The following is a 12,699-nucleotide window of genomic DNA, read 5'->3' on the forward strand; positions in this document are numbered from 1 at the left end:
ACCCACCTCCGCCCACAGGACCGCTCCCCTCCTCATCTGGGCTTCCTGTACTTCCTTGCTGGGGCCCAGGGCGGGTCTTCAGAAGGCCCGCCTCAGCTGCCAGAACCACAGCCCTGTGGTGATGCAGCCCAGCTCCTGCACCAGACCCTCTGCCGCCTCCCCTGGTCACCAACACGCCAGGCACCATCCCACCTGGCCCTCTGGTACCCAAGGGCCCTGGAAGTGAGTCTGCCCGGGGCACGGCTGGCCCATGAGGAGGTGATAAAGAACAGAGCCACTGCAGGGCTGTTGCACCTCCCCAGGGTGATGCCTGCTGACACAACCCAGCACCTCCACATGCTGCCGCCTGGCCTGGGCCACAGACAATGTGACCACATGACCAGGAAAAGCCTTACTACAAAATGGGTGTCCTGGTCCCGGCAGAAGTGGGTGAAGGAGCAGGAGGAACCTGGCCAGGCCGCTCTGCTGAACAAACTGTGGCGCTTGCCCTGGTGCCAAGATCTGTGACGGCACCAGCAGACCCACAGGGCCTTCCTGGCAGGAGCTGAGTGAGGGTACCAGCTGGCCCCAGGCCTCCTGCGGATCACTGGTGTGACGGGAGAGAGAACAAGCCTGGTCACTGCCTCTTTGCCCTAGGCCAGTATACCTTAGCCTCCAAAATCTTGATGAGGGGCTGGTTCAGCTGAGGTCAAGGGCCACCCCACCCCAACTCCAAATGCTTTTTGAGGGGGGTGCTCCTAGCGGTCAGACTCTCATTCAGGCCAGCCCCACCCTCCATGTGACATCATGTAGGCACCAAGCTGGGCCAGCCCAAAGCCCAGAGCCCTCACTACCCCCAGACCCTCCTGCTTTGCTTTGGAGGGTGGGCGGTTCATATCCAGAAATGATTTGAGGACACACTGTCCCAGCTGCAGCAACTCAGTGACCTTAGATCACAACATTGGCCGTTGGTAGAGACAGCAGTGGCCCCTCCCCACTGATATGTCCATTGTTTACTAAAAGTCTTTGCTGTCACTGAGGTCCATGGGGGCAGTGAAACTGGAGGCAGCTCCTGGAGAAGCAGGGCAAGGAAGGCGGAGGCCAAGCTGCAGGCACTTCGTTCCCACCTCCAGCTCTGGGCGGTGAAAGCTCCTCCTGGCATCTGCCTCAGTTGCTGCGTGTCTTCCCAGCCAGCTTCACCTCCTTCCCGAGGGTAGGGTGGGTCTGCTGGACTGGCAGGATCTGCAATCACGCCCAGGGCTAGTTGCTGGTCCACCAGGAGAGAAGGCCCAGGCCCGGCTCACTGATGGACCCCTGCCGGGTGAAGAGAGGACAGGCAAACTTCATCCACAGGCAGGGCTGGAGGGGAGGGCAGGCACAACTGCACTGAGGGAGCCCAGGAGTCACACTGCCACTCCCCACTGGCAAGACTGCAGCGTACAGAACCCTCACGTCTCCCGCCCCAACCTCGACCGAGGCCTATAAGGAGGTGCGGGTTTACAAGGGGCCTGGCCCTGTGTTCCAAGACCTCAGTCAGAGTCAGGTACCCTTCCCTACCCTTTGGTACCCAGCAGGCCAGTCCCAGGCAAGTCACCAGGGTCTAGGCCTGCCAGAAAGGCCCAGTGACAACAAGGTCTGGCCACCAAACACATGCAGAGGGGAGGCACTGGCCACCCAGATTTCTGACAAAGACACAGTGGCCTCCCTAGAACAACTCAGGGACCCCGTACACCAGAAAGTCCTCCCATCCCAGGCCTCTGGAATCCCACTTTCCTCATCTATCACTGACCAGCTTCGTGGGCGGTAAAAGGCAAAAAAATGAACCCCAGCTGCTGCATCCAGCACCGCTGGCTGAGAGCGGCCCCTGCCTCCGGCTGCAGCTGTCTCCAGGTGGGAGCAGCTCTGAGGCTCGCTCGCCCCTGAAGCTTTCCCTGCTGGGCTTTAGCACTCTCCCCAGCCCCTTCCTGGTTTCTTCCATCCTCAAAACCCATGCATCGGTGGCCCTGCCATCCCTGCAGGGAGGGGTCTGACTCTGGTCCATCCCCACAATAGCCATTGTGGCTTTACCACACAACGAGGCCTCACAGCAGGGCTGTGACCGGGATTACAAGCCGGGCCTACAGGAACAGGCTCACAGGAGAAGTGGGTGCCTAACCACCACCATACCACCAGGGACTGGACCCTGACCTGCTGAGAGAAGGCTCTGGAGCCCCACATCGACACTCCTGGCCTCTCCCACCACACAGCTCCCTGCTGGTTCCACCAACATCAGGACATCTCACCGCCAGCGTATATGGCGCCTCCTTCCTGGGCGGCTCCTCACTGGAAGACGTGGCCTCAGCAGAGCTGGGCCCAGTGGGGGACGTGTCGACAAAGCTCTCGTCCACCACCCGGAAGCGGATCTCCTCGCCAGTGTCCATGTACAGGTCATGTGCGCCTTCCTCCGTCTCGTACTCCCACACCCACACCTGCTCTGCTTCGTCACTGGCGGGGCCCAGGGTCAAGGCAACAACCAGGCAGTTGGGGAACGCTTGTGGGGCTCATGGGGGTCCAGTGGGGTCCTCATGCCATCTGGGAGCACTGGTGTGGCTCCTGGGTTCCCTCAGAGCGTCCACTACCCCTCCCCCAGCATAAACCAACCCCAGGTTTATATCACTTTGGGAAGTCACAGGAAAAGCAGAGCCTAGCCCCATGTGTAAAAACAAGAGTCCAAGGCTGGGCCAGGCCTGTGGCCCGTGGTGGGGAAAAGGAGCTCAGGGGCCAGGGGCCAGGCTGAGAACACAGGCCCCGAGCCAGGCACCATGGCCAGGAACATCGGAACAGGAAGGAGGTTAGTGTGAGGCCTACCTCTCAGGATGGAGAGTGACTCCATGCCTACCACCCCAGTGCCCAGGCCCATTCCCTGCCCCCAGGGTCTGCTCCTGGCCAGGTCTGATGCAAAGCCCACATGTCCCCTCAGAGACGAACTGCCAAGTCCTGACCTAGTCCACCACCCACCAGCCTTGTGCAGCGACAAGAAAAGCCCAAGCTCTCTGTGCCTCAGTGTCCCCATTTGCAAAGGAAGGACTGTAACAAGACCTACCAGGGTCATTGTGAGGACTAAGTGAAAATAAAGTGCTTTCTGCAGGACCCGGCACCCAGTCAGGCCTCACGTTAGCTGATGGTTTCTGCACATTTCCCGTGTGGTGCAGACCCACGCCCCTTATGCCTTATCCTGCCCAATCGGCACGACCATCCCACACGGCAGGCAGGAGTACAGGGACTTGGCCAGTTCTCAGCCAGGACATAGTGGGATGGGGGCTCACTGGCCCGAGAGCCCAGAGCCCATGGTGAAGAGATTGGTCCAGGTCACACCCAGACCCTGCCTTCAGGCCAGGCAACACACAGACCCTGCCTCCTGCCCCGGTCACACACAGACCCTGGCCCAGGCCCAGGTCACACACACCCTGCCCCTGGGCCTACACAGGCTCAGCCAAGGCTCCCCTCCACCCCCGCCCAGTCCCTCAGGGAGCCCACACCGAGGAGCCTTGCTGCCCTCTGGTGGCTGTTCCACTAGCAGGATCCTCCCGGTGCTGGATGGACAGCCACCCCAGAAGCTTCAGTTCACACAGCCTCTCCTCTGTGCCAGGCTGGTACGATTGTGACAAGATGGGGTCCCTCCCAGTGACAGACCACAGGAACTTCAGAGCAGCAAGGCAGGATGGCAGGGACAATGGGGGAGCCCAGGAGAAGGAAAGAGCCCAGCCCAGGGTGGCCGGGAGTAGGTGAATCAGGCAAGGCTCCGGGGGAAGACACAGCAGAGGCTGTGCAGTGCAGAGTCTACACCACCAGGCCTGACCGTCTTCTTGGATGCAGACCTGTGGACACTGTCGTGAGCGTGGGAGGTGCAGGCAGGTCAGTGCTTCTAGAACAAAAGTGCAGGCCGGAGGGGTGGGCACAGAGGCCAGGAGCGTCAGATCACAGGACCAACGGCCACCCCAGGAGAGGCCTGAGCTCCTTGTGACCCCTTTAACCTTGGGAGGATACAACTTGGCCGGCTGCTGCAGCGACTCCGGGGGGATGAGAATGTCATCAAAGAAACCGAGAGAGACTGGGAGAGAGAAAGAAGGTGACGCGTGGGGCAGGGCTGGCCATGGACAGTCACACACCAAGAGCCCTGCTACTCAGCAGGCCATGCCGTGTCCTGTGCTGCCCACCGGGGAGGTGTTGTCACCAAAGGACACTGGGCCCTACCCCACCCCGACCCCACAGCCTCCGCCCATGCCCCTCGCAGCCCTGGGCACAGCCCAGCACTTGTCACCAGAACTTGAGGTGCACACTGCACACAACAGGGACTAGTGGGCTCTGAAGACCTGAGTCACCACCACCCGCTTCATGCCCACCCTGAGGTCCCGTGTTATAGCCTCACGGTGACACTGCACAGTGGGCCGAGGTCCTCACGCCATAAACCAAGGAGAGAACTTGCATGAGAGAAGCAGTAGGCCTCTCTGACAGTGTGAGGAAGACTCCAGTCTGTATTTGATCCCAACCCCTAAAGGGATGCCCACTGCCCACCTGGCATGCTCTGGGTCTTGGCTGAGGGGTCAGGACTGCCTTACCGTGCACACCCTCTGGGCTGCAGCCTTTAATCTTCCCAATCAGAACCTCGTCCAGGAAGGGGCGGAACACCACGTAGCGAAAATGGACTGGAAATGGAGAGAACACATCAGCAACAGGCAGGCGCCAACCCTCCTCGCCAGGACCGCTGACCGAGGTTGACGGGGTTGCTCTGAGACCCTGCCCAGCGGCCCCTCCCAGAGCCCCCTGTGGGCCCGGAGCAGTTGCCTGAGCTGTCAGCACCCTCACCCATCCCCTACAGGCCCTAGCTCAGCCCCAGGACAAGGGCTGGCTCCCACGTCTGCCACGTACGTCACACCAGGACCCCAATTCTGGGCCATCAAGCTCCAACAATTCCGGCCTTCCTCCAGGCTCTCTGGAGAGGGCAAAAGCAACTGGAAAAGGAGCCAGGTTTGGAAACGAGTTCCCTGGTTCCTGCTGATTGGCAGTCGGCCCCAGGCAGAGCACAGACCTGGAACGGGAAGCTAAAATGCCCTGAAATTAAGGGGGGGCGGGGGGGAGGCAGAGCTGACACTGAGCAAAATGCCCCTGAGGGTTCTCCTTTCCCCTCACCTGACCCGAGGAACACACCAGGTGGGGTCTACACTCACGTCCCAGACTCTGACCCCTAGGCTGGAGGAAGCCCCAAAGAGGCCATCCCTATCAGCCTGAGCCCCTCCAGGGACCAAGATTAACATGGAGGCTGCCGGTCATGGTCCACCCTGTAACAGAGGTCGTGATCCCACTGTGTGGATGAGGATGGGGCTGGAAAGCCTGGGTAGCCTGCTCACAGCCATAGAGCCTCAGGGGAACCACTAGGTCTTTCTGTACCCACCAGGTGGGACCGCCAGGTTGAAGCCTGCCTTCCCAGCCATAGACTTAACAGGTTTAGTTCCCCCAACACAAGCTTCTGCCACCGGCACCCTCGGCGGCCTGGTCTGCCAGCATTAGCTGGCTCCCTGCTTCCCTGTGGCTCTGGCTGGCGCCCCTCACCCCCACCTGTGAGGAGACAGGCAGGAGCCTTCCTGAAGACAACCCTTTGCCGGGAACCTCAAGCAAACTTGGAGCCTCGTGCTGTCCTCCCGGACGCAGGACAAGGGCAGCCTGGGCTCACTTACCCACGGGATGGAAAAACCCCATCCCCACATAGACTGGCTGGTCTAAAAAATCCTCACTGCGCCTCTACCAGGTGTGTGTGGGGCACTGGGCTGAGATGGGACAGCACCAAATCTTGTCCCCAGGGAGCCCCAGTCAGGAACAACCAGTCAAAATTGGGCACAAAGAGAGGAGGCGCTCAAACAGAGCCCTAACCCAGCCTGAGGTGGGGAAGCGGAACAGGCCTAGAGGGGCTTCCCAGGGGAGGCCAGGTCGAGTGGCCTGGAACATGGGCCTGACACCAGGTAAGGGTATTCAATCGGGGTCAGCATCACAAATCATAAAGGCCAACATTTTGTGAGTGTTTACGACGTGCCAGGCGCTGGACCAAAGAGCTTCCCGTGGCTTTTCTCATTTGTGCCTCACACCCATTTTATGAGGCAGGAGCTATTATTATTATCACACCGTGTTTGCAGATGTGGAGACTGGGCCTCAGAGAGGTAAAGCAGCCTGTTCTGGGTCACAGAGCAAAGAAGCTGAGGCCATTGGCAAATGACTGACTACTCCTCAACACACAGGCAAAAGTGTGGAGTCACCTGGTGCCCCGAGACTCTCCTTCAGCATACGCTCAGCCACAAGCTGAGGCCATGTGGAACGACAACGGGGAGGGGGCCCAGGGCCAGGGGTCATCCTCAAAGCATGGTGACTGCTCCCCCGCCACAAAGTATTAATTCACCCTACATCGTGTTCGAAAGGCTGAGAGAAGCCTCACATTACAAGCGTGGTGCCCATTTTATAGATAAGGAAAATGAGGCTGAGAGAGGTGGAGCTGCCCAAGGTCCCCACGAGGGCAGACAGAGTCAGAACTGCCAGAGCACAGCCTGAGACCACTTGACAGTGTCTTTCTCTGTCAACAGAGGCCCTTGTGGACTTTACATGACAGTCTTAGTTTTCTCTACTGAAAACTAAGTCCCTAGAGACAGCTTGTTCTCCAGGGATCTCTGCAGAGCCCAATACCACCCACAGGAACGAACCAAGTCTCTGGATTCCTGGACAGAGGCCAGGCAGCCTCACAGCCCCTTCTGGAATCGCTTGACATCTGTCCTGAGAGGCTGACCAGCATGGACTACAGCAGGAGCGCCTTGGGTTCCTCAGAACGTGGGCTTGTGCAAAGATCACCCGGCACTTGGTTTAACAGTTGGGTTGGGGGCACCTCCAGAGATTCTGATTCAGTAGGTCTGGTCAAGTGGAGAACCTGCATTTCTAAGGAGCCCCAGGCCCTGGAATGTATCCATGGGCCCTCTGGCCCTCTACTTCTGCCTTGGTTCCATCCAGGAAGAAGAGTGAAGAATGCCTGGCTCCTCGCTGAGGGGCTACCTCAAGCGGACCATGTCCTTTGATGTCCCGTTGACGTTAGTCACAGCTGCGATCTTTCTAGGTTCTGGGGGCTGGCCCCTCCCATCCCCAGATGCACACCCCTTTCCCACGTGACCTTGCAGTTCCTCACACCGTGGGGTCTCTGTTTCCATCCCCTGATGCTGGCCTTGGCCAAGTGACTTGCTTTGACCAATGAGACATAAGCATATGTGACCTAACCAGAGGCCTGAAGGGCACCTGGGCACTGGGGCTCCCACTCTGCTGTGCTTTGGAACCCTGAGCCTGCTAGATGAACGAGGCAGGTCTAGCCTTCTGGAGAGCACGTGAGCCCAGCTGAGGCCCCTGCCCAACCACCAGACAGTCAGGCCACCCCAGATCAGGTGGCCCAGCCCAGCCAGGCCAGGAGGACCCACCCAGCTGACCCACAGAATCGGAAGAACAATGTTGGTTGCTTTAAGCCACTACGTGTTGGGGTCATTTAGTAGAAAGCAAAAGCTAGCTGATACAGATGACAGCAGGGGAAAGAAAAGAGCTCAAGAAAATTCAAAACAATTAGCCATGGAGCACTTGATATGTGCCAAGGCTCTATCCTATAGGCTTTTCACGTGTTCACTTGTTAACCCTCACAGCAGTCCCATGGTAGGAAAGCTTCTGTTAACTCCATTTGGGAGTCCCTGGGTGGCGCAGACAGTTAACGCACTCGGCTGCTATCTGAAAGGTCCACCCAGAGGCACCTTGGAAGAAAGGCTTAATGGTCTGCTTCTAAAATTCCTCCACTGGCAACCCTATGCAGCACAGTTTTCTGACATACATGGGGTCACTGTGTGGTGGAAGTGACTCAACGTATCCTATGGGGCAGTTCTACTCGGTCCTACAGGGTCACTATGAGTCAGAATTGACTCAACGGCTATGGGTTTGGGTTTTTTTGACCCTGTTCAAGACACAGCTGATAAGTGACAGGATTGAGATTTGAATCCAGAGGCCACACTTTTAACCACTATACCCCACTGCCCCTCAAGACCCACCCCCACCCACCCCAACCATCCCCTCCCTGGAGGAGCAGCTGCACTCCCCTCTGCCCTCCACTCTTCTAACCTTGCAATGGTCACTGTTGTCATCACCTGTCTGGTGGCCTGTCTCCCCCAACAGACAGTGAGCACCCTGAGGGCCAGGCCCAGGGCAGGACTCAGTTACAGATGAGACCAAAGGGTGTGCAGACATGGGGCCATGATCCCAGAGCTGGAGGAGGCCCTGAGAACACCCTCCCCACCTCCCAGGTATTACAGGTGAGGAAACCGAGGCTCAGAGAGGAGAGGGGTCTACCCATCGTCACCCAGTCAGTTCCTGGCAGAGTTAGAACTTGGCCCAGGTCTACCAACCCCCAGCCCAGGACTCGCGCCACCCTCAGCCCTCTGGGGTGTGACTTTTTGCTACAGAAAACTGAGCCCCAAGAAACCCAACACCCCTTGAAAAGAAGGCACCCACCTTTGGTGTGTGACGCGCCATCCCCCGGGAACACGTACGCATCCTCCAGCTTGGTGATGTCAAACAGACAGATGCAGAGTCCCACGTTGTACACGACCTGTGTGCGTATGTGTACACACACGTATATACTCGTGGACATGCGCGCTCACCCACCCAGTAACCCAGTTCACAACCTGCGCGCAACTCACCCACAATGACCCAGTTCGCAACCTGTGTGCATATGTGTACATACACGTGTACGCACGCATGTATATACCCACACCCCCGATAGTGACACAGTTGCCCAGGCAGTCTCTCCTGAGACCTCACACGACAGGGCAGGTATAATTATTCCTGCTTACAGACAGAAATGAGTTTGGCTGCCCCTGAGGTAACCACGGGGAAGAAACCTCGAAAGGATGAGTGACTTTAGAAAGAGCAGGGCCTTTGGTGACAAGACCACCTAGGTTACAATCCCAGCTCCACCACCACTGTGTGACCTTCACGGGGTCACTTCACCTCACTGAGCCTTAGTTTCCCCAACTGGAAAAAGGAAATACCAGCCTGCAGGCTGTTAAATAGAGATAACGGATGTGAAGCCGGGGTCCCAGTGCCTGACACATATGCTGGAAATAATAATAACCAGTCAAAGATCATTGCAATTCCTTAGAACGGTGAGTGGTAGAGGAGTCAGGCTCAACCCACATGTTCCAATGCCCCAAAGTCCATGCTAGAGCCTCACAGCCTAGAGAGTGTCAAGATTGCAGCTCATCTCTGTCCTGCCCGCAAAGTCTCAGACACAAACACACAGACATGGCCACAGGCCCTGAGACTGGCTGAGAACAGGGTGAGGGCTAGGCAGCCCCATGTCCCCATCCCCACCCCATGTGCTCCAAACAGCTGGCCACTCAGTGTCTCATCTGCCACCAGCGTCATCACTCCCTAATCAGAGACCTGGTAGGACTGATCCAGGATTAGCGAGAGCTCAGAGAGTCATGGCCAGACCACACTGCCATGAGGTCTGAGGTGGGCTGGCCCTGGCTGGGCCACGGAACCTCTTCTGTGTGGCCTCCTCTCAAATGACTCACATCCAAAGAGACCTGTCTCCATTGGTGAAGGACCCGTACTCCAAAGGGACTGCATTCCCTTCTGGGGCTTTTTCACACCTCCCCCACCCCCACAACGCCTGGTTCCCCCACATACTTCCTAATCTTCTACCTCACAAAGTAAACAGCAGCCATCCACGATGGGCCTCTATGAGTTCTCCCCACCACCTAACACCCCCCACGTCTTACTCCTCCCTGCTGTGACCTCAGCCTCCTGTCTAATGCCAGCCAATCCTCCTCTTTCTGGGTCCTTTTCATCTCATCACCTCTCACTGCTCTAAGGCTCAAGCCAGGCCCTGCGTGGCAAGGCCTGGCTCCCGCTCACCTCTCCAGCTTTCCCTCCCCTCTCCTCCTCTGCCTAAACCACACCAGCCTCCTCCATGCCATGGTTGGTGCTATATTCCCTCCTGCCACGGGGCCTTTGTATATGCTATTTCCTCTGCCTGCTCAGCTCTTCTTTCTGCCCAGTGCCCTCCAACCCCAAAAACAAATCCCCCAATTAACTCATCACCATCAGATCTCAAGTGCCATGTTATGGATTGAATTATGTCCCTCAAAAATGTGTGTATCAGTTTGGCTGGGCCATAATGCCTAGTATTGTGTCATTTTCCTATATGTTGTAAATCCTGTCTCTACGATGTTAATGAAGGAGGATGGGCAGCAGTTGTGTTAGTGAGGAAGGACTCAATCTACAAGACTGGATTTTGTCTTGAGGCAATCTCTTGAGATATAAAAGAAAGAAGAGAGCAGAGAGACAGGGGGACCTCATACCGCCAAGAAAGAAGTACCAGGAGCAGAGTATGTCCTTTAGACCCAGGATTCCTGTGCAGAGAAGCTCCTAGTCAAGGGGAAGACTGAAGAGAAAGACCTTCCTCCAGAGGCAACAGAGAAAGCCTTTCCCTGGAGCTGACGCCCTGAATTTCGACTTCCAGCCTACTAGACTGTGAGAAAATAAATTTCTCTTCATTGAAGCTATCCACTTGTGGTATTTCTGCTATAGCAGCAGTAGATGACTAAGACATGCTACCTCCCCAACAGAACCACCGGTCCTCCTTCATTCCAGGTGAAGTTCCTTCATTCCACAGGTTTGTGGACACATGTTCTTACCTTCATTCACCCCAACTGTCACCACACCTTCAACTACGGGACCCTTTCTCCATGTCTGCTTCTCCCACCAGACTACAGGGCAGAACCTTGCCAGCTCCATTCATTCTATTAACTGACAAGTATGGAACAGGTAGTCCGTGCTAGGTGCACAAACATACAAGGAAATAACAGTGTGGTAAGTGCTAAGGAGAGGATGACAGAGAATAACCCAGGGAGGGTCAGGACAGAAAAGGCCCTGGGAAGCCTCTGAGGAGCCTGCACTGCAGGTCTGGCATGCAAAACGTGCAGATATTTCTTGCAGAAATGAATGCATAAACCCCCTGACCATTAGCTCTATATTACCAGTGCCTTTGATCTTCACGAAAGCAATGTGGTAGGGCAGAAATTTCTGCTCCCATTTAAAAAATGGAAACTGAGGCCTAGAGAGGGTTAAGTGATTTGTCCAGGGTTGCACAGTAATTCGGAAGCTTGTAATCTAGCCATTCCCAGTTACAAAGCCCTTTTTCAAACCCAGTAAGGATTATCTCCACCCCCTTTTACAGATAGAGAAACTGAGGTTCTGGGACAATATGCTACTTGCCCAAGGCCAAGGTTTGGCATGACCAAGCCCAGGCCCGCACCGAGCCCTCCGTGCTAACACCGGCCCACGACCCCGTGGACCCAGTACCTTGTTGGCCAATTTCTTGTTCAGCTCCTCGGCGATGGAGTCATTGAGCTTCCTCTCAAATTGCCACGGGGGGATTCGCACGGTGTCCACCATCTCCACCAGCACGAACATCCCGGCCTGCGCTGGGAACGGCAGGGTGGGTCACACGCCCGGGCCTGGGGCCGGTGGGAGTCCCCGAGCCCCCTTGGTGCCGTCCTAATCGCTGAGACCCCCTCCCCCAGCCAGCCGGTGGGGCTGCACGCTAGGGTTTGGGGGTGTCCTGAGCGGGCCATGCTCCGCTACCGCACTGGGAGGAGACAGGCCGCGCCGGGGCCACCCCATCCAGCGCCAGGGGTGCGCCCCCGCCACGCGCTGCCCGCCTCGGCCCCCACATCCCCGCTACGCGCCCCCGTCACGCACCTGGCTCCCACACGCAGCCGCCCCGCGGCCGCCCAGCTCTGGGCAAGGATCCGAATCCCGTCGCTTCCGGGGAGCGGGCCAATAAGAAGCTTCTGCCCGCCCCTCTACGCGGGGCGGGGCCACCTACAGGCTCCGTGCCCCGGGAGGGACCCGGCGGTGGGCGGGGCCTCCCCTTAGCCCGTTGGGAGCCGTCAATCCTCAAGACCACGCTTTCCAGTTGCTAGGCGACCACTGCGCACTCCAGGTCCCATCATCTGTCTCCTGGGCTGTACCATCCAGGCTGCACCGCAACCAGGGATCCTTTTAGAACGCAAACATAACAAGCTTAAAACCCTTCAAAACTCCGGACACGGGTAGACTTGGTTGGAAAGAGCCACGAGAGATCCTTCTGGGATGATGACGTTCTACATCTTGTTTTAGGTGGTAGTTGAAGAGATTCACGCAATAGTCAGAAACTCATCAAACTCAACACTGACGCTCTCTGCATTTCATCGTAGGCGAATAGACCTCAATTTAAAAGTGGGGAATAAAAGCAACCTCAGCAGCTTCCCATTGAACTAAGAGCCTTGCCCAGGCCCACTCCTCCAGCCCCATCTCTTATTTCTCCACTACATTCCAGTCTCATTCATCTTCATAATAATAGCTCACATGGGCTAAAAGAATTCAGTAAGTTGCCCAAGATCTGGGCCGCTAGTAGCAGAGGTGTGCCTCAGTCTAAAGCTCTACATTACACCGTCTCTAAAAGTTGATAGGATCATGCTGAGTGAAATTAGTCAGAGGCAAATGGACAAATATCGTATAAGACCACTATTATAAGATCTTGAGAAATAGTATAAACTGAGAAGAACACATTCTTTTGTGGTTACGAGAGGGAGGAGGGAGGGAGGGTGGGAGAGTGTTATTTACTGA

General features: G+C 56.8%; 1 protein-coding gene across 2 annotated transcripts; it reads right to left on the reverse strand.

The window, feature by feature from the left end:
- Positions 1-7: 7 nt before the first annotated feature.
- On the reverse strand, positions 8-11,854 carry POLR3H (RNA polymerase III subunit H). 2 transcript variants are annotated; one of them, XM_049884495.1, is made up of 7 exons: positions 11,791-11,854; positions 11,392-11,513; positions 8,533-8,629; positions 4,578-4,664; positions 4,006-4,069; positions 2,262-2,463; positions 8-1,293 (listed from the first exon to the last, which is right to left on the reverse strand). In XM_049884495.1, exons 2-7 carry the CDS (start codon positions 11,500-11,502, stop codon positions 1,240-1,242), a joined length of 615 nt encoding a protein of 204 aa, XP_049740452.1. In that variant the 5' UTR covers positions 11,503-11,513; positions 11,791-11,854; the 3' UTR covers positions 8-1,239. The 2 variants fall into 2 exon arrangements, with proteins under 2 accessions (XP_049740452.1, XP_049740451.1); XM_049884494.1 differs by having other exon boundaries at positions 11,392-11,508; positions 11,791-11,847.
- Between the last annotated feature and the right edge of the window lie 845 nt (positions 11,855-12,699).

The sequence above is a fragment of the Elephas maximus genome, chromosome 4 (genome assembly GCF_024166365.1).
Source record: "Elephas maximus indicus isolate mEleMax1 chromosome 4, mEleMax1 primary haplotype, whole genome shotgun sequence".
NCBI lineage: Eukaryota > Metazoa > Chordata > Mammalia > Proboscidea > Elephantidae > Elephas > Elephas maximus.